Source organism: Amblyomma mixtum, chromosome 2 (genome assembly GCF_055824585.1).
Source record: "Amblyomma mixtum isolate Tamu chromosome 2, ASM5582458v1, whole genome shotgun sequence".
NCBI lineage: Eukaryota > Metazoa > Arthropoda > Arachnida > Ixodida > Ixodidae > Amblyomma > Amblyomma mixtum.
Genome location: NC_143013.1, coordinates 159943817 through 159965212, shown reverse-complemented (window position 1 = coordinate 159965212; position 21396 = coordinate 159943817). Strand labels below are relative to the sequence as shown.

Here is a 21396-nt window from a genome sequence, read left to right as displayed (position 1 = left end):
GGACGGCTTTGTCGTGAACCTGTGGCCGTCGGGCTGTCACAGTGGCCGGTGAAGAAATGTGTTTGGTTTCTTGGCCTCTCTTAGGATACTGCACTTTAGTTGCAATAACTCATTTGCATTGCAATCTCTCTCAAGTGTAACTTTGCACTAGTCGCATTGTTTTGTTAATCACTTTGTGTGTGCTCGTACGGACGATTGTGAAATCCTCTGTATATTACCCTTCGTCCTGTTAATGACATCATCCGTGGTCTGTAAATTACAGACCACGGATCATGTCATTAACAGGACGAAGGGTAATGTCGCGGATAACTACGCCCACTCGCTGCGTTGTCAAGTGCGCATATAAGAAGCGGCCCATTCCGTCCATCATTCATTGTGAATAAGGGACCCGTACTGGTCCCTACACGTCAAGTTTTTTATAATCCATCTTTTGGCGAGTGTATGTTTTAATTTACCACAATGCCTCTCCCTCGCCAGACAGGATTCTGTCGAACCCTTGATTAGGCAAGGACAGCTTCCCCAGGCCTGGTCACCCGGGTTCAAAAAGCCGTTCAGCCGTGACCTCGCCTGTTCGCTGCCGGAGCTCGTCTCCTCGCGCCGTTCACGCCATGCCCCGTGTCTCATCTTTTCTTCTCTTTTTCCAAGCGAGCATCAGGCCGCCGCTAGTCCTGCAGGGCGCTTGTGGCATCACAAATATGCCCCCCGCCCTTCGAGAAGTTTTTGTTTTCATGAAAACAAAACTTTTGCACGAAGTACTGTTCGGAGCACTGCAGCACACCAGACTGAACACTTTCTCACGCACAGCACCAACCACTGGCTGTTGTCAGTCTGTCTCACGCGCACATTGGAAGAAAAAATGCACCGATATACAAAGTCTAATTTGACAATTCTATATAGATGGCAAGGTTATACACAGAGCACATCACCTAAGGACGAAGGACAGGAATACTACTGAAAAAAAAACACAAAAATGTTGTTCACATGGCACAATGTCCGCCGAAACAAACGAAAAAGCACACAACAGGAACAAAAAAAAAGGTTTGCCATTAAGGTGAAATCTGACAAGACCATCGGATTCGACATCAGGTGATTCCATCCCACACTAGCCTAGAAACGCGCCTATGAAATGTGTGGGATGACCGACCAATGGGCACTCGAAAGATCCGGGAGAACAACAAGCTGGTTTTCATAAGTACACAGGGCGGAAAAATAAGGCACAACGGCGTCTGCACAGATATCTCTGCTATATAGTAGTCAACCGAGGGCTTGACGCTTTGTGCCGTTTTTGCCGTTTCAACCCCGGAGCCCTTGCGAGATTCAGAATAATACCCCTTCTCTATCGCCTTTACAACGGATAAACCGAATTCATAGGATGGAGAATTCGCTCCTGCCTTTTCGTGAGCTTGAATAAAACCATTCTGTGGGCAAGGCTATTAATGAGAAGTGGTTGCGGCAGCACATCAGTGTCTTCCACAACTTCTACAATGAAGCACAGGTCATGGCAGCCTGATATTTGGGGCTCTTTCAACCATTTCCTAACAGCAAGGACTGGCGCCGTTGCATCCCCTGATTGGCATGAAATCGTTACAGTACCACGCTCGATTTTATCGCGAATTTCGCCTTCCAAACAAGAATAGACGCCTACTCGGCCTGCTTGAGTCAGTCCATGTTTACCAGCAGAGTCCTGTACGATGCTGCATTCTGTCTCCATGTGCTCTTACTCGTCATGCCTTATCGATGCGGCCGATGTAACCAAATGCACAAACTTATGTACTACTTCATCTTCGAAAGAACCCCAACTCGAAGAAAGCATCCAGTGCTCTTTGAGTGCGTCGCTACTTGCAGACACCTTCAATGAGCTGCCATCACATCTGGCACTGCCAGTTACCTCCGCAGGCTAACACAGAAATACACCGAATGCCTGAAACCGATCTGTCCGAGCACAGATGAAATAAATGTAGCAGGAATCACACACATTGCCCCCAAGGTAATCTGCTGGATTGACAGTTCCAGTTCTGCTGTGCATCTCGTAGCCACTCTGTTCGCAAGTAGTAACATGATGGACTACACATTTGTGGTCGTCTACACCCTTGTGCTTGAAGACACCATGCCCTAGAATTCAATTCCTAGCACACGAAAGGACCAGCAATCTCCTCTACGAACGCTGTGCTCTGTCCTGGTAGAAGAACCTCTACTGTTCCTAAAGGCAGTTTTTGAGTCATTTGCTCTTCATACATCGCTATAAGGGCACACTCCTGGCCACTGTCGGCCTGCGTTGAGCGACGTTCTACATCTAGACAGCCTTCTACGCAAGGTGCTGCTGCTTCGGTACTAGGCTCCAGACTCGCCATTCTTGTCACGTCCTCGACAGCTCTCTGATAGCCCGACCCATGTCCAGTTGGCAATAGGACTACTGTGTCATGTGAGAGCTCAACACTTTCCGCGAGGCTAAGTGCCTTCTTTGCATCTAACGAAGCCACATGCAACTCGAGCACACGATGATCTTTTTCAAGACGCGATAGTTCTTCCATACGATGGGATATCTCTGCCATGCGGCATGCTATCTCCGCTCGCCGTTAAGCTGCACGCTCCTCACGCGCTCCCCGCAGTGCGTCACTGACATATCCCCGCAGTGCGGCTCCCTGAAGCCCCATGAGCTCTCCTGCAGCAACCAGCTCGAGCGCACTGATCCTCTTTCACGAACACCTGGAACTGGCAAACATTGCTCGTTCTGGTCCCGTCGTAGCGGACGCCAAATTTGTGAGATGAAAAGTCCCCCAAGCAGGTTCGAGCGTCCTCCGAGGTGGGGTCCCGGAGGATCCAGAAAATTATCCCCGACCGAGCACGCGTTTGGATAGAACAAAAATAGCTTTACTTAAAGTCCATCAGTCATAGGTGGGTAGAGAAGCGTGCGGCCGAAGCTCGAGGAGCGGTGCCGGCGTGGGAATCCGCGGTCCGTCGCCAGAAAGGAGCCGCGGCCAAGCACCACCGCAGGCCTGTTCTCCTAGCGGCCGGAAATCGGGCGCGGAGCACTAGCCGCAGTGGCTTCGACGACGCACCAAAGAGAGAGAATGGCCGCCCAGGTACAGGACACCCGGGCGCTGCCAGGGAGGCGCCTTTTCACAGTAGCAGGTCCCAACCACGGGACGACAGGCCTGAACCGACTGCAGGGCCGGCAGGATACCCGGACGGGCAGCACCAGCCTGTGCCCACCACGGCGCCCACTATCCCAGGCAGCAAGAGGCAGGCGGGAGACGGGAGACAGCAGGCTCCTGGTTGCGCTGAACTAGGCGAGGACAGCTTCCCCAGGCCTGGTCACCTGGGTTCAAGAAGGCGTTCAGCCGTGACCTCGCCTGTTCGTTGCCCGAGCTCGCTCCTCAGGCCGTTCGCGCCACGCCCCGTGTCTCTTCCTTTCTTCACTTTCTCCAAGCGAGCGTCAGGCCACCGCTAGTGCTGCAGGGCGCTTGTGGGATCACATTTACGAGGTAGTGGGGCGACGGGGACGGCGACGGCAGCAGTCCGGGATCAGGTCGGCGAAGCACACCCAAGCGTGCACACCCAAGCACTGCCACCCCGTCTTCGCCTGTTGTTGTTGTAGCCTTTGACAGAATGGCACATACCCACACTGGGGGATCGGCCAATAATTGGGAGGTAAAGGGTGGTATTCACCTGTACATAGTGAAGGCAAAAGAAAAGCACACGGGAGAGGAACACCGGGGGTGTCTACCACAACAAGGGCAGTGAGGGGATGAAAAATAATATATATATATATATATATATATATATATATATATATATATATATATATATATATATATATATATATATATATATATAGCCTCCCCTTGTCAAAACACATTAATGAAAAAAAAACACCCATTTGAAGCACTTAAATTAACAGTCTTACAGGATGGGTTCAACAACACCCGGGAACGGGAGCAACGCGAGTCGTACATTATTTATAAGTTTGGAACAATTGCCCAAGGCCTTAATGAGAACCGGGGCGCTTTGTTTTCAATACGCCCTTTGAAAATCTAGTACTGGCCTCGGAGTGCCGGCATGACAAGCCTCGCAAGCTTTCCCTGTACGCTTACACCGATGTCCTCATCGCACACCGCGCTCTTACCTTCCCCCGTTCGACCATCTTGACGAGAGCGACGCCGTCAAAGAATCCTAAACACTCCCGCCATTCATAGTGGCCCCACGCGACGATTCTTCCCCAAAGTCGCCTCCGTTTCCGGCCTTTTCCTTTTTTTTGTTGCTTCTGTGGGTGAGTGCAGGTGAGCTCATCTACACTAAACGTGTGTCTCGTTAAATTCCACTCTGCCCACCTCGACTCATCCTGCCAAAGAAGTTGCACATGGCGGTAGTCCCCCCCCCCCCCCCCCCCTTTTGCTCCATTGTATCTTGTTTACTCGTTTAAGTGGACAACATCTGAGTGCATCTAAAATCTATGCTGTACTTCGGCGACTGTTTGTCTCCATACACTTTGCTAGCAGTCCGCTGTGTTAGGACTCAGTTCTCCGTCCATTCTCCCCTCCCGCTCATTTTTTCCTCCCCTTTTCTCCTTTTTGTTCTTTTCTCCCCGAGACCGCATACGTGGGTGGCGGGCGACGACGTTTACCCTCCCCGCTCTCTGTCCCGCTTGTGTATTTTTGTTATTTTTTTTTCTCTTCCCTGAGCCGTTCTTCCTTCTGCATCGCCGGCTTGTTTTGGCTCATGTGTCGAACACCTGTACAGATTAAGACCCTTTAAGAAGAGAAGGAAGAACCATGTAACTTCAGTCTTGAAAAAGGACAGGCTCTGTCCGAAACGTCGACTCCTAATGAATGTTTACTTAAAAAAGCGTTTCTCAATTTCGTATCTTATATATATATATATATATATATATATATATGTATATATATATATATATATATATATGTATATATATATAGAGAGAGAGAGAGAAAAAAGAGAGAGATTAATTAGAAAAATAATGAAGCATAAAAAAGAAAATACAGAATGCTTTAGCAAGGCAGTCGATGAGATTCCAGAAAGAAATTTTGAACAGCGTCACAAACAGACTTGTGGCTGGACCCAAGTGTGGTGGCACCAAATGATAGCAAGTGTGGGCTGCTCAAACTAAGGCCAAGTTCCTGTAAGGGCAACTCCAGCAGTCTTCTTCTGAAAGAGGTGAAACGACGACAATGGAGCCAAAAATGATCGATAGATTCAGGCTCACGGCAAAATGCACACAGGGGAGATAACGCCAAACCAGATCTCTGCAGATAGAAATTTAGAGGGGGGATGCGGCAGCGCAACCTCGTCATAGATACTTCTAGCTGCCGAGATTGAGAAATTTTCCTGCTCCAGGAATATTTCAGATGCTCATATTCCGCCCATGTTAAAATCGCTGTGTCTTGCGCGCTTAATAACGCTCGTCGCCGGAACCTAGATGCTGTGATATACGCTGTAGCCGGGATGATGGGCAACACGGTGCCGCCTAGGGAAGCCTTTGCGAGGTAATCCGCGATCTCATTTACAGTCACGCTGCTGTGGCCGGGTACCGATATCAAGTGGACAAGGCTCATATGCGAAGGAAGTAGCGATAAAGAAGTGCTTAAAGTGTGAAAGTCAACATGCGATGCGAGGGACGAACACAAGGATAAAGAATCGGTAATGACTGCCACTGCAGAAATAGAAGGATCAAGCTTGCGCAGAGCAAGAACTACTGCCAGAAACTCAGCTTGGAAAATAGGGGTTGAATCCGTAAGGCGCAGCTAAAAGAACCAGTCTAAACTCGGACAGAAAAGTCCCACTTCTGCCTTTTCGTTGCACTGAGAGGTGTCGGTTGCTATTGCAATTTTTGTAGGTAGGGACATTAAATGATCTTCTAATAGTCCATTTATAATACGGAGTGGTAAAAGTTTCGCGTTTTGAGGAAAAATGTTGTCGAAAACAATGTGGACAGAGGACCCACTGCTTAGTGCTGGAAGGATGTTGTAAATCTGCATGTTTAAAGGCTCAAGCAGCCTTTGCACGAACACAACCTGTGGGGTATGAAAAGGAGGCCAGTGGACACCAAAAAAGGAGGTCGGTAGGCAACAGAAAAGGCTTTGCGAACGGTGAAAATGGGATTCAAAATTTTGAGGAAAGTCTGCATAGTTAGAAAATGAAATCGGGATAACAGAGGGCGAATGCGGTCCTCAAGGTACAGCACATTGGTAGCCACGAATTTGGGGACGCCAAGGCACATCCGAAGCACCTCTCTCTCCAAAAGGATGAGAGGACAAAGTTTGTATGAAGCCGAGCCTGAAAACAACACAGAGCCAAATTCTAAAATTGGCCTGACATACAATACGTAAATCATTAGGAGCATATCCCTGCGCATACCGTACCTGTGACCGCATAACCTCCGTAACATGCCTGCGGCACGAGTCCCTTTCTCAGCACCATGGTCAATGTGAGGCCGCCAGGTGAGTTTGTCGTCATAAATGACGCCTAGGTATTTTAGGGATTGAACTTGAGGAATTGGTTGAAATTTGCATGAAAGAGAGACCACAACAGGATCCTGTAGAGGAAAAACAAGAACGGCACACTTGTTAACATTTAATTTGAGGTGTAAATGCTCAACCACTGCTCAACAGAACTCAAATATGATTGCAATTGATCATAGAGGGAATGTATATCAGGCGCAGCAGCAAAAAATGCAATGTCGTCTGCAAAGAAGTAAGTGCGAACATGGTGGTGGAGAGGATTGGAGCTCAGAAGAATATTGAACAGCACAGGCGAAAGGACAGCTCCTTGCGGAACACCTCTCGTCTGTTTGTACCTCTCGGATTGCACCCCATTATGGACGCAGGAGAATTCCCTCTTATAGAGAAATGCAGATATCCAAGCAACTAAATATTCTGGAAACTGGAGGTACTGTAACCTGTGTGTTAGGATGGGATGCTCTACATTGTCGTAAGCTTTAGAGACGTCGAGCGTAACCAAAGCAGCTTAGAGACGTTGACGACTAGCAAGAAGAGTACGACTCTCAAGATCTACATGTGCATTCCATATCGAACATCGCGGCCGGAAGCCGTGTTGACACGGGCTGAGAGTAGTTCTGCGGTCCACGAAGGCAGAAACCCGCATAAGAAACACCCTTTCTATTAATTTTACCACGTCTCATGTTAGCGAAATAGGCCTAATATTTGACAATTCAGAGCCACCAACCTGGTTTTTAAGTAAAGGGATCACCTTCGCCAGCTTCCACTCAGAAGGGCTCCAAGATTGTTTGATAGAATAGTTGACCAGGTGTAACAAAGAGCCCGGAGACGCCTCAAATAGAATCTTGAGCATCTTTGAAGTGACACCATCAGGACCGGGAGCAGAAGCTGGTAATCTCTAACCAACTTGAGAAAGCTCCGAAAGAGTAACTTTAGCGAAATAATTATTTGGAGTCCTTGGCGCAAACAACATGGGACGTAAAGGAAATAGAGACGAGAAAAGCTTATGCAGGCCCGCGGCAATTGATTTAACCGCCTCGACAGCTTCCTAAGGTGACATAACCAGTGACTGTAAATCAAAAGAAGGCATGACCTGTTTTCTGGACCGTAAAAAGCCAAATAATGCCCGTCGGTTGCCCGACTTTGAGAGATAATCAAAATGTTCAGAGTGATATTTCTCTTTCGAACGAGAAACTGTGCGTTTACAGGTGGCTGCTATGAATTTACATTCTTTCCAGTTATTTGGGCATTGGTTATAAAGAAACTTTTTCCATGCTGCCTCCCTCCGCCTGTAATCCATCGTACAGTCCGCGTTCCACCAATGATTAAAGGAATTCCCTTTTGACGGCCGCCGCAGGAACTCCCACTTTTTTCCGGCATTTCTCTAAAGGCAGGCATATGCTTGTTGACTTGTGGTCCTTGGCGATATTAGAAACTGACGCGAGGGCAGAGCGCAACATTGTCTGAAATTTGTCATAATTTACATACGTCCGCAGCGGACGATCCGTAGTTGTTACACGACATATGATATCAAAACGAACAGGTATATGGTCACTTGAGGAGCCGCAATCAACAGTCGACCAATTCATTATGCCAATTCCAGGACTGGTTAATGATAGATGTAAAACGGATTTAGACTGAGCGCAAAGGTAAGTGGCCGATCCAGAATTTGAACACATAAGGCTGTTATCAGAAACCCAGTCCCAAAAGGCGCTTCCCACAGAGATTTCTGCGGTAGCCCCAATACACATGGCGGGAACTGAAATCACCAGCCATGAGAATTGGGTTTCCACAGCTAGCAAGAAGCGAATCTAGCGGTCTCTTATCCTGGACTCCATAGGGGAAGAAAAACATTTACTAAGGAAAATGGGGAGCACCCGGGAAGAACAAAGTCTAATGCTAAAATCTGACAGTCAGGGGACATTAGCTGAAAATATACCTTAGCCTTGTGACATATCTTAAAGAAACTAACGTTAGCAAACCTTCTCCTCGTGACTGGCGATCTAGACGAAATTAACGATAATTTTTAAAGTGAAAATGTCTGTCAGCTGAAAGCCACGTTTCTTGAAGAATTATGACATCCGGATTAAGCTGGGAAGAAGTACAGTGCAATTCTGTTGAAGCTGTAAGAATAGAGCGACAGTTCCACTGTAAAACACGCAACGACGCTATGGTTTCGAGACCAGAGCAGCAGCAGCTGCCTGCTCTAAAATGATATCCTTCGGCATAGTGCCAAGCTGCTGCTTCTTTGATTTGGATTGTGAACGAGGAGAAGTAGATGAAGGAGATATTGGGGACCCGCTGCGCTTTAGGACCCGCACATCAGGCGCCATCATCTCGGAATCAGAGATAATTCCAGCGTCACTGGAAGTACCCGAAGTAAGTACAGTGTTGGGGGCAGAAGTTTGTTCCTGGGACTGAGATGTCGCAGATAGTGAAGAACGGACAAGAGGAGGGGTAATTACATTCGATAGAGAAGCCAAACTGGCCTGCACAGCATTAGTAAGCTGGGAAGTGAGGACGTTGATGAGGCATTCCGAAACACTTGCAGCAATTCTCTCTACCGTTTTTCTCATGGACGCCTCCACAGCAGACACAATTGCCTGAGTCAGCGACGAATCTAATATCATTCCCTGATGAGCGGTCACCCCTGCATACCCGTACGCCCGTTCCTTAATATCTAGTGCAGCTTCTCGGCGCGAACACCGTTTCTTGTCTATAGACCAGAATACGATACTCTCGAACCGGACGAGCCATGCGCATACTCCGGAACCCAGCGACCGGCCGCCATCTTTGCTGGACTGCCAAAACACGTTCGCGCAGCGTTCGCGTGTACGTGGGTGTGTGTGTCTGCGGTGCTTTTCGATGAGCCAATATGTCTATTCCTGCCGCAACGAAGTACAAAGCTTCATCAGGGCTTCACTGCGCCTTTTATGGATGTGCGAATAACCAACGGAAAAGAAGCAGGCTGCTGACCACCGTATGCGACGAGCACGGCGTACGTCGCGAGTTGTGCCGCTGTGGCATATTCAGCCTGCATCGCTTTCCGCCGGGCATAAAAAAATGCCGAGCTCCGCCACAAGTGGATTACTGCGGTTCATAGAAAGGACTATGTTCCCAGCGCAAATGCAAGAGTAAGTTGATTTTCGTTAAAATGCCGGTGCGACTGCCTCGTTGCCGCAGCCACTGCGCTATGCTTACGATGTCGCGGCACCTGGTAACTGCGTAATCGCATATGCAGGTCTGCTCGGACCAATTTATCGACCAGCGGCCAACGGAGCTGAACCCTGTGCCTATGCTTCACCTCGGCTACGCTAAGAAGGTAAACGCTACGTTCAGTTTACACCACCTTGCTGCGTGCGCACTGAGCGGCGCCGGCCTGCACTGTACGTAGCGCGGCGCGGCGATGCTCGCTTGAACAAATTTGATTTGTGGGATAAGGAATCCTGCTGCTCAACATGGTTTTTCTATCGTTTAACATAATAATGGTCGGAGTGATGACTCAGGCTAAGTTATTTCTATAAGGTTAGTGCCTTTGCTAGTTGCTACAATACTCAGATAGCCTACAAATGTAGAGCTTGCCAGAGCTCCATTTACATTATTCGCTGCACAAAGAATGACACGTACACACGTTGATAATAAGTGGTTTTGAAAGGAACAGCGAGGTTTTGCTATGTGGTGAAAGTAGATGCGTTGGTGCACTGTACAGAGGAGTCACCTAATAATGTTACATCAGAGAAGTGTTTTCCAAACGTAGAGAACTTTCAAATGGTTATGCTGCATGAAAGAACCGCCAGTGTGGTAATTCTGAAAGGGAGCTAATTATGTTGTATAGAAAACAGCCGATGCAGAAGTGTGGAAATCGATATTGCTAATTAGAGCACAAAATTGGCTGAATGCTCTAAACATAATAGATATGAGCTAATGTGAACGGATATTTCTGTTTCAAAGAAAGAGTCTCAGACTTTTTTTGTCATTTTCAAATTAGAGTCATTTGTTTCAACTGTAAAGTTGCCTTAATGTGGGGAGGCTGCCATTTGATTAAAATGTATTCTAAATAAGGCTTCATAAGCAAATTATACCTTTGATCTGGAAATTGCTTAAATGCCCAGTGGGACAAGGGACAGACAAACGGAACATAGCCACCATTAGACGCAGCGCTGGGTGCTAGAAGGAAGTTGTGTCTCACTGTTGTCATTATCTCATTTCTGTTATTGTGTTCAGTGTAACTGCAGGTAGAAGTGTCAGTATTTTAATGCTTTTAAGTTGACTTGTTACATAAGAAATAAACAAAAAAGCCAAACTATATATGAGAAGGATTCCAATAAATTATTGCATCCTTATTTGTGTAAATGTAAATATTGCTTGTTTCCGTCTTCTGTGTACATCTAAATTATGTCCTGCTGTTCTGAGTGAGATTTGAGATAAGAAAATTGTGTAACCTTTTATATTGTCAACACAGGTTGTCGAGGGAAGGCGGAAGCTGTTGAGGCAGGCAAGTTACCGTGTTAAGAGGCGACACAAGAAGGCCGCAGAGCACAGCCCACAAGAGCAAAACGACAGTGAGACTGCACAAGCCATGGACATGACATCAATTCATGTCCGCTGCAATTGTGGACACAGGGTTTGCCTCCGCCATCGCCAGATGTGCAGAGCGACCTTGGCATGAGGCTGAAATTCACCTTATATGATTGTTCTAGGAACCCGTCACAAAATCTTCTATGAAACGTAAGAGCGCGAACGATACCCATACCCGCGGCCGCCTCGCGTGGCAGTCCAGTGCCGCCGTTTTGCCGCGCGCCCCATAGATGGCGCCACAGCTCTCTCAAAATGGTGGATTTCAATTTACCCGCCGTATTCTGGTCTATAAGCTCCAAGATCCGAATCTCCTGCGCACGAGAGGGGCAGTTGGAGGAATTAGCAGCGTGGGCGCCACAGCAAAGACAGCACTTCTCATTCTGCTCAGAGCAAGTGCTCGTGTCATGACTCTCTCCACAGGAACAACAACGCAAGGTGGATTTGCAACTGCTGGCGCTATGGCCGTAGCGTCAGCAGTTGATGCACTGCAGAGGCCCAGACGACAACTGGTCAACCCGAAAAATTAGAGGCCAGGCCTTTATTTCACTGGGGCAAGACGTGCCGGCAAAGGTGGCAATCACCGACTTTGTGGGCACCCGCATGTTGCGATTATCTCTGTTACAGCGGTGCACAGTAACGACACCTGCGGCGGACAGCAGATCAAGGGTCTCAACTGGAGACAGCGAAGAGCCGACGCCTCGGACAATGCCCTTCGTACAAGCCAGATGTGGTGGGATAAAAGAGCTTACCAGGAGAGATGCAAAAGACGAGGTAGCTAGGAGATCTCTGACGCAGGCGAGGTCTGAGGATCTGCAGAGAATACCGCCGCGTCCAAAATGGCGGACCTCACCAGCGCAACCGGGATGCTGCCGACGCCACTGTGCAAAAAATCCTCCAAGGGCAAGACTTCAGGGGAAAGGGATGCCGACCAGGAGGAGCTCCCCTGGCCGGGAGACTGGGCAGACATACCCCGGGCTTACGGCCTCACCGTGTGCTTGATTCCCACAAAACGATAAGGGAAAAGGCTCAGAGAGAAAAAAACCTCAACCAACCACCCGAAACTCAACCGATCGTTCCTAATGGCACAAACCACGTGCCATCATCGGACGCATCTTCTTCTTTATCCTTACAATCGACCCAGGGACAAGACGAGCCGTCCTGGCGACTTAGTGTGATAGCAAGACAGCGGGGTCGTAGCATGGCTTGAGGCGCTGGATATGAACGGTCTCCCGTCCGTGGCGGTGCAGACCACGAGACAACGTGAGGGGTTCCACGACATAATTAACGGGAGAGGCGTGCTCCAGTACACCGTAGAGACCTTGGTACTTGGTTAGAAGTTTTTAGGAGAGACCGGAAGTTCCTGAAGGGTTCCAGAGCCACACAAGTGCTACATAAGAATAGCTCGGTGAGGTGTGGTTTTGGTCGAGAGGGCAGCGCTGGCGATATGGGGTGTCAGTGGTGAGTGAGCAGGCGACTTGGCTGTAGGCTTCGGTGTGTTGCGCGGCTTCGGAAACAGGCCGATATACGGATATACGGTGGTAAGGAGCATTGTGTCGATAGTAGCAGAGGGTTAGCGGCCGTAAAGTAGGAAGAAAAGAGAGAAGTCGGTGGTGGACTGCGTAGCGGTATAGTACGCATTAGTTACGTACGGAAGAAGAGATCCCAATTCGTGTGGTCAGAAGCGAGGTACTTGGACGCCATCTCTCCGAGAGTGCGGTGAAATCGTTCAGCGAGGCCATTGGTCTGCCGATGACAGACGGTGGTGGTTCGGTGAATCGTGCTGCACTCTTTGAGAAGATCTAAGAACACGCGGCCTCGGTCAGTGAGCAGTTCAGGAGGTGCACCGCGACGTAGGATGAATCGGTGCAAAATGAAGGAGGCGACGTCCGTCGCTGTGGCAGCCGGAAGGGCAGCAGTTTCGACATATTGTGTCAGGTGATCCACCGCCTCAATAGTCCAACGGTTGCCGGCTGCAGTGTATGGAAGCGGACTGTATAAATAAATGCCAACACGGCCAAATGGGCGTTTAGGGCATGGTAACGGCTGCAGCTCTGTTGCAGAACGAAGGGGAGGTGTCTTGCGACGTTGGTAGGGAATGCATGAGCGTACGTACTTCATGGTGAAGGTGCACATTCCACGCCAGTAGTAGCGCATCGTGTGCGGGTATTGGTCCTGAAGACACCCGCTTGACCGCTGTGCAGGTAGCATGAAAATATTGACGCCAGCGCTCGTGCAGACGGAAGCGCCTCTCATAACAAGTTTACTTCATCCGTTTCGCTTTGTCCACACGACTCTTCTTTCGCTTTGACCTTGTCAATTAAGTCCGCACGACTCTTTGCCCACAGTGACGGGATTTGAAGGCGCAGGCTCCTTTCCCAAGCAATGCAGCCCTAGGAAGCCGAGCGCCAGGCCGGGGCATAGCTTGTACGCATTTTGAGAAAACAGGTGGGTAACCGGCCGGTGGCGGGAGTCGAACCCACCACCTCCCGAAGGCGAAGCGGGTGCTCTACCACGAGGCCACGGCTGCGGTGGAATAAAACGGCGTGTGACGGCGGCATAGCTGAGATTCGGTGGCTGAGGCTGCACAGGGCCGGCAACAGGTATTGGTGTACAAGTGCCTAGAGCTTGCTGGACCTCCTCACGGACAACGTCAGCAAGAGTGCTAGGCGGGGGTTTTTCCTTGTCCGGAAAGTGATTTGCCAGTTCCTCCCTCACAATACATCGCATCATCTCACGTAAGGAGTCTGCCGACTTCACCGTGGCGCCCTCCACAGTGGCCGTGAGCATCGACGCTGTTGTACGGTCGTACTGTCGGGCCCTCATGTCCAAAGACTTTTCGATGGTGTTCGCCTCCTTTACGAAGTCAGCTACCGTGACTGGAGAACTTCGAACCAGGCCGGCGAACACCTGCTCCTTGACGCCTTTCATAAGGAAGCTCACCTTCCTCTCCTCCGACATGTTTGGGTCGGCACGCCGGCACAGCCTCTTCATTTCCTCAGCATACACCGTCACACTCTCGCTGGGGAGTTGATGTCTGGCTTTTAAAAGCAGGTCGGCATTCTCCCTGCGCGACGTGCTGTCCTTGAAGGTTTGGAGGAACTCTGTCTTGAACGTATCCCACGTTCCAAGGCCAGATTCATTGTTCAGAAACCAGGTCCTCGCGTAGTCTTCAAGGGCGAAATAAACATGCCGCATCTTGCAGTCAGCGCCCCAACCATTGTAGATGGCCACTCGGTCATACTGGTCTAGCCAGTCTTCGGCGTCCTCGTGTGGTTGACCGCGAAAATGGGGTGGCTCTCGCTGGTGGTGGAGCAGTACCGGCGACAATGTAGCTGGAGGATTCATCGTTGTAGGACCTGCCCTCCGTGAACAATGGGAAACAGGGAGCAGTCCAAATTTATTTATTTATTTATTTATTTATTTATTTATTTATTTATTTATTTATTTATTTATTTATTACCTCAAAGGCCCCGGTTGTGGGGCATTACATGAGGGATGGGCGGATTACATGCAGATTATATAAAAATTACAGAGTACATAAAGATCAGGATACATAAAGATTACAGGATACATAAAGATTACAGGATACATAAAGATTGCTGATTACATAAGGATGGCCTCAATCTTTTTTTTGAAGTCGATGCAGTTGACGATGAGTACGGCTTCCGGCGGCAGATCGTTCCAGTCCCGAGATGATATGACAAAAAAAGAACGGAAATGAGATGTTGTTCTTGCAGCGGGTGGGTATACGGTCTTGATGTGGTTGTTGCGGCTAGAAGGACGATGAGCTGTTGATATGATAGATGATCCTAAAGGTGAATGATAGAACTTGTGGAATAGGCATAGTCGAGTTATTTTTCTTCTAGTTTCAAGGTTAGGCAAGGATGCTCTGGATTTTAAAGAGGACACGCTAGTATAGTAAGAGTAGTCACAATAAATAAAACGGATAGCGCGGTTTTGAACTTTTTCAAGGATTATAGAAAGGTTAGATTGATGAGGATCCCATACTGCTGACGCGAATTCTAGTTTAGGTCGGACGAATGTTTTATAAGCTAATAATTTGATAGAAGGGGTAGTAAAACGAAGATTTCGACGTAGGAAGCCAAGGGTGCGGTTAGCGTCATTAGCGATGTTTGTGATATGCGAAGACCATGTTAGGGTATGAGTTAAGGTGATGCCAAGATACTTACAGGAAAGAACAGATGATACTTCAGAACCGAAAAGAACATATTTTGAGGGAATATGGGATTGCCTGCGATGAAAAGAAAGCATGCATGTTTTAGTAATATTAAGGGACATTAGCCAATGCTTGCACCAAGTTTCGATTTGGGTTAGATCAGTTTGGAGGGTGTCAGAGTCAGTTCTGCTGGTAATAGGGCGGTAGATTACACAGTCGTCGGCAAATAATCGGATGTTTGAGTTGACGTTAGAGGGAAGATCGTTAATGTAGATTAGAAAAAGCAAGGGTCCAAGCACTGTGCCTTGTGGTACACCTGAAGTAACGGGGGAAAGAGGTGACGATGATTTGTTGGCGTAGACAAATTGCTCTCTGTTGGTCAAAAAATTTTGTAGCCATTTTAACACCAAGGGGGTAAGGTTAAGACGTGAAAGTTTTAGTAGTAATCTTTTGTGGGGTACCTTATCAAAAGCTTTTTCAAAGTCAAGGAAGAGCGTGTCAACGGGAATGTTTAGGTCAAGATGAGAGCTAAGATCATTAACAAAAAGGGCTAGTTGGGTGTCACAGGAAAGTCCTTTTAGAAAGCCGTGTTGGTTAGGATGAAAAAACTTGAGCGAAACTAAAAATTTAACGATGTGAGAATAAATAATATGTTCCATTAGTTTTGAACAGATGCTCGTAAGAGAAATAGGGCGGTAGTTTTTACATGAAAACGATGAACCTTTCTTGGGGACTGGAACGATCTTACCGATTTTCCAGTCTTGCGGAAGCACGCCTGATGATAATGACTGTTGAAAAAGATGGCACAAAATGACACTAACCACGTTTTTAGTATTTTTTAGCACTTTAGAGTTCAAGCCATCAATGCCAGATGACGATGACACTTTCAATGATTCAATTAGTTTCATAATACCATTGCTATCGAACAAAATGTCTGGCATAGCTGGATGATCGAAGACAGGGAAGTGCGGTAACTCGCCGTCCGGTTCGTTAGTAAAAACTGAACAGAAAAAAGAATTTAGAACGCGACAGACATCATGTTCCGGAATGAGATTATGGTCCTCATCATGTAAAGTAATAGGTGTGTTGCGTGAAGGATTAATGGATTTCCAAAACTTGTTAGGATTAGTGAGAAGCATAGAAGGTAATACTGATGAAAAAAAGGAACGTTTAGTTTGGTTTACCAGAGATTGGAATGTTTTTTCAGCACAATGGTACTTTTTCCATGAGCAGTCAGTGTTCACACGTCTGGCTGTACGGAAAAGCCGTTTCTTCTTGTTATTAAGGCGCTTCAGATCGTTGTTAAACCACGGTGACGATGATTTTTCTGTGATCGTGATAGTACGGATGTGCTTATCTATTAGTTGATGCATTTTGTGTGTGAAAAGGGACCAGTTAGTTTCTACTGACCGGCTTGAAAAGTCATGGACGAACCACGCCCCAAAATCGGTTAGTTCTGTGTTCATGGCAGCGTAATTACCTTTGTCGTATAATGTAAGTGTTTTTTTGGTTTTCTTCAAACTTGGGACTTGGAATGAAAATGTGCTTAGTATAATGGAGTGGTCACTAAGTCCGGGTAAATGAAGTGGCGTAGAAACTTTATCAGGGTGGGAAGTGAGAATGAGATCGAGAATGTTGGAGGAATGATCAGTTTGCCTAGTAGGTTCAGATACGACTTGAGACAAGCCAAAGGTTAGGCACGTGTTAACAAAGTCACTTACAATGTTATTTTTTGATGTAATGGTGGGAAGATCGGACCAGGTAATGTCAGGAAAATTGAAGTCACCATAAAAAAGAATGGGTATGTGCTGATAGGACGTAGTTATCACGCGGAGTGCTTCGTGTAAGTGGGCAACAAAGGAATCAGTTAGATCAGGGGGCCGATAGCAAACACCAATGATAACAGGAGGGAACGAGGCATGACACTTAATGAAAAGGAGTTCGAGAGGGGAATCAAGTTTAATCTCGGAACAAGGATAAGAATGATGAACACCTATTAGTACACCTCCTCCTCGCCTATTAATTCTGTCGCGTCTAAAGATATTGAAATCAGGAAACATGGAAGTTACTTCGGAGTCAGCTACTGTTGAATTTAGCCATGTTTCGGTTAGTACAATTATGTTGATCTCCGTAGTGTGTATAAGACTTGAGAGGGAATCTAACTTCGGTACAAGGCTGCGAATATTAGTGTAAAGAATGGACAAAGGGCGGAGCTTAGGCTTTTCCGGAGGATTACGTAGTAGCTATGGGGTGCGGGGAACAACTTCGTTTGAAATATGGTCATAAATGTAGGTAGTGCTGCCGATGATTAACTTATTGTAGCGGAGTTTGTATTTTTCACTTTGTGATTTACCAAATGCAAGTAGCTGTTTCCTGGCAGAGAGGGTAGTTTTCGAGTAATCTTCCGAAATACTGTAGGAACTGTTCTTTAGTTTGCTAGCAGAGGAAAGAATTTTCTCTTTTGTTTTGTAGTGAGCAAAGTTAACAATGATTGGTCTGTTTTTGTTGGCATCAAATTTTCCTAATCTGTGACATCTTTCAATGTCTGTGGGGCTGATTGTTATATCTAGTTTTTCTTTGCATACCGTCGTGATCAAGTTTTCAGATTCAGCCCATGTTTCAGGGTTAGTGTCTTTTAATCCAAAAAATAATAAATTCGAGCGGCGCGCCCTGTCTTCGTAATCAACCAGCTTAGACATAATGTTTGATATTTCACCGGCATTGTGCTCCGCAAGTTCCCTAACATCGCTGATATCGGTTTTTATTGCGGCAAATGTTGCGCAATCATCTTCAATCTTTGCTAGTCTGGTTTTTATTTCCCCCAGCGCTTTGTCGTTTTCAGTTAACGTGCAACGAATTGTTTTCATTTCTGACAACAAAGATGCCTGGCCAGATCGCAGTTCTTGCAAAGCCTCCATTATGTCAGAGTTATCTTGCGGAGCAGCGCCGCGGGTGTTGGGACCCGGGTTAACCTCAACGTCACCCGACAAGATCAGCAGTTGACGTATGACGCCAACACATTCAAAGGTAATTGCGACACAACACTGTGGGCTCGGCAGCACTAGCAAGGCCGCATAACGCGTACGCCGCGCAAATAGCGATTGATCATACCTCACCTGCACGACAAAGAGGCGATGTAGGTGAGTGTACGTTGGCATCGTTGCAGTGCTGCCGAGCCCATTAAGCGGCGCGGGCGGTGATGCAGTCCTTAAGTAGCTTGCACGCTCTGGTGACGTAGTCATGCTGGTTATCGTTGGGAGGAGGGTGGGCGGGTAGACTGGAGCATGCGCCGTACTCGGGCAGGAACCAAAGTTGGCGTCCGTGCAGTATTCCGTGGTAGGCCAGCTGAAGGGGGCACGAAGAAGGCACTGTGCCGACTCAAGTGAGCCAGCTGACTGCGGTCCGGCCGGGATGGAGGACGGAAGGTCGGAGTTCCGGGGACAAGAGGACGACGTTCCCGGCCGAAGAGTGCTGCCGATGGCTCCTCTCGCGTCAACACCACCAGCAGGCGGACAGAAAGGCACGAGCGCGAACATCAGCATCTGCACGACAAAGAGGCGATGTAGGTGAGTGTACGTTGGCATCGTTGCAGTGCTGCCGAGCCCATTCGGGAGGTAAGCCCTGTAATCGGCGACTGCCCTGGTGGACTGGCGTGTCTACCTTCGGTATTTGTACGGGGCTCGAATTGCGGCTTGAAGGGGGCGTACGGTGCATTAACGACGTACCCAGCACCTGCCCCAGATGTCACGTTGGTAATCAGCGGCTGAGGGTCCACAGCGGGTCAACAGACGTGCGCTTCCAGATGACTTTCACTTTCACACACACACTTCCTCTTCTCCTAGAGAGGCGCTTCCGTCTGCACGAGCGCTGGCGTCATTCCACCGTTTTATTCCACCGCAGCCGAACCGACGTTACGACACACCTGCCTCCGCCGCTGCACGAACTCCACCTCCCCAGCCGAATTCTCCACAGCGGCTAGGACGCCGCAGAACGGATGTCTGGAGAGCGCCAGACAATCAGCCGCTGTGCTACCACTGCGGTGAGGCTGGACATGTTTATCGTCGCTGCCCATACAGGGAGATGGGCCTTCGAGGATTCCCCGTCGGTTGTCATCGTCCGATGTATGGAGAACGACCGCAGGAGATCGCGGACTACATCTCGCAAGCGGACTCCGTACAGCGCCGTTTCTCTCGATCTCCATCGCCGCGTCGCTACAGTTCCCCGGGCTGAGGCCAGTCTCAGAGTCCCCGCAGGGGAAACTAGATGCAGCCGCCTCTGGAGGTGCGGCTGCTCAACGACAAAGTATACAAGATCCTCCATCGCCGCAAGACAGTTCGCAACCAACGCCGAATTCCGTAGCCGTACCGACGATTCTTGAGCCCACGTACCTCAAAACTAGCCGATGTCCTGACGCACCCCTCCATGGCCGCGACGCCTTTCCTCGATGCCGAACTCCTTCGACGCACCGCGCCGAGACCGAACGCCTCGACATCCCCAAAGTAAGACACCACCAACTGCCGACTTGGAGATTTTGGTTGACGGCGCCGATGTAACTGCGCTGGTGGATACTGGTGCCGATTATTCAGTACTTAGCGGACAATTCGCCGCGGCACTAAAAAAGTTCACAACCGCTTGGATGGCCCACAGTTGCGTACTGCAGGAGGACATTTATTTACACCTACGGGAACGTGCACGTCGAAGGTAACCGTGCAAGGCCAAACATTCTTGGCGACGTTCGTAGTGTTAGCGGAGTGCTCCCGAGACGTCATACTCGGTATGGACTTTCTGACCGAGAACGGTGCAGTTATTGATCTGCAATCGCAGTCCGTCAAGTTCTCGACCGAGAAGGCCATATCCGTGGATAGTGTTCTCCCAGCGGCGCTGCACATTCTGGACGAACACGTGACCGTGCCTCCACGTTCCAGTGTGATGGTAACCGTCGGCTCAAAGCACATAAGGGAACTTGAGGGTGTCGTCGAAAGCAAGCAGCTGTTGCTACTGGACAGAGGAATTTCCGTCGCCAGGGCTGTTGTCTTCCTTGACGATAGCAAGGTCAACGTTCTTCTCACCAACTTCAGCAACGAACACCAACACCTTAACAAGGGAACTACTGTGGCGTATATTGACGCTCTTAGTGAAAATAGGTTTGTGCACAGTTTAACATCTGCTTCAACAACTGAGCCCGACGGACTTGCTGGTGTCAAGTACGATATTAACCCAACCTTGCCGCCCGACCAGCGAGACAAAGTACGGGAACTGCTCAGTCGCTACCGTGGTGCCTTCGTGTCCTCGCCACGCGTCGGGCGGACGCATCTTGCGAAACATCGCATTATTACAGACGAAAATGTTCCGCCACTCCGGCAGTCACCTTATCGAGTGTCTACCAAAGAACGAGAGGCTATTACCACACAGGTAAAAGAAATGCTCGCAAACGACGTTATTCGCCCTTCTAGGAGCCCGTGGGCGGCACCTGTTGTGCTTGTGAGGAAAAAGGACGGCACCTTACGATTCTACGTTGACTACAGTCGGTTAAACAACATCACTAAAAAGGATGTGTATCCGCTGCCCAGAATTGACGACGCCTTGGATCGCTTATGCAACACAAGATATTTTTCTTCCATGGGTTTGAAGTCTGGATATTGGCAAATTGAGGTAGACGAAAGAGACCGCGAAAAGGCGGCATTCATCACTCCACACGGGTTGTACGAGTTTCAGGTGATGCCATTTGGTCTTTGCTCGGCACCCGCGACTTTCCAAAGGCTCATGGACACCATCCTTGCGGATTTGAAGTGGCAAACTTGTCTGGTCTACCTGGACGACGTCATCGTTTGTGCCCCGTCTTTCGAGGAGCACCTTCGTCGCCTCGAGGAGGTCTTGCAGGCCATAACATCATCAGGGCTTACTCTCAAAGCCGAAAAATGCCATTTTGCTTATGAAGAGCTAGTTTTTAGGCCATATCGTCAACCAAGAAGGGGTTCTTCCGGATCCTGAAAAAACATCTGCCATTGCCAATTTTCCACCGCCGCGTGACCAAAAGGAAGTTCGTCGCTTCCTCGGGCTATGCGCATATTACCGCCGCTTCGTGGAGAATTTCTCTAAAATTGCTTCACCCCTTACTGATCTGACAAAAGCGCATGTACCGTTCAAGTGGGAACCTCCGCAGCA

General features: G+C 48.6%; 1 protein-coding gene across 1 annotated transcript in view; it reads left to right on the top strand.

The window, feature by feature from the left end:
- Positions 1–6436: 6436 nt before the first annotated feature.
- The window catches only part of LOC149361409 (uncharacterized), a 106921-nt gene continuing 91961 nt past the window's right edge, over positions 6437–21396 (top strand). Inside the window, exon 1 of the mRNA XM_089568070.1 lies at positions 6437–6458. Within this exon, the coding sequence (XP_089424196.1) occupies positions 6437–6458 (22 nt within the window). The remainder of the gene's footprint in view (positions 6459–21396) is intronic.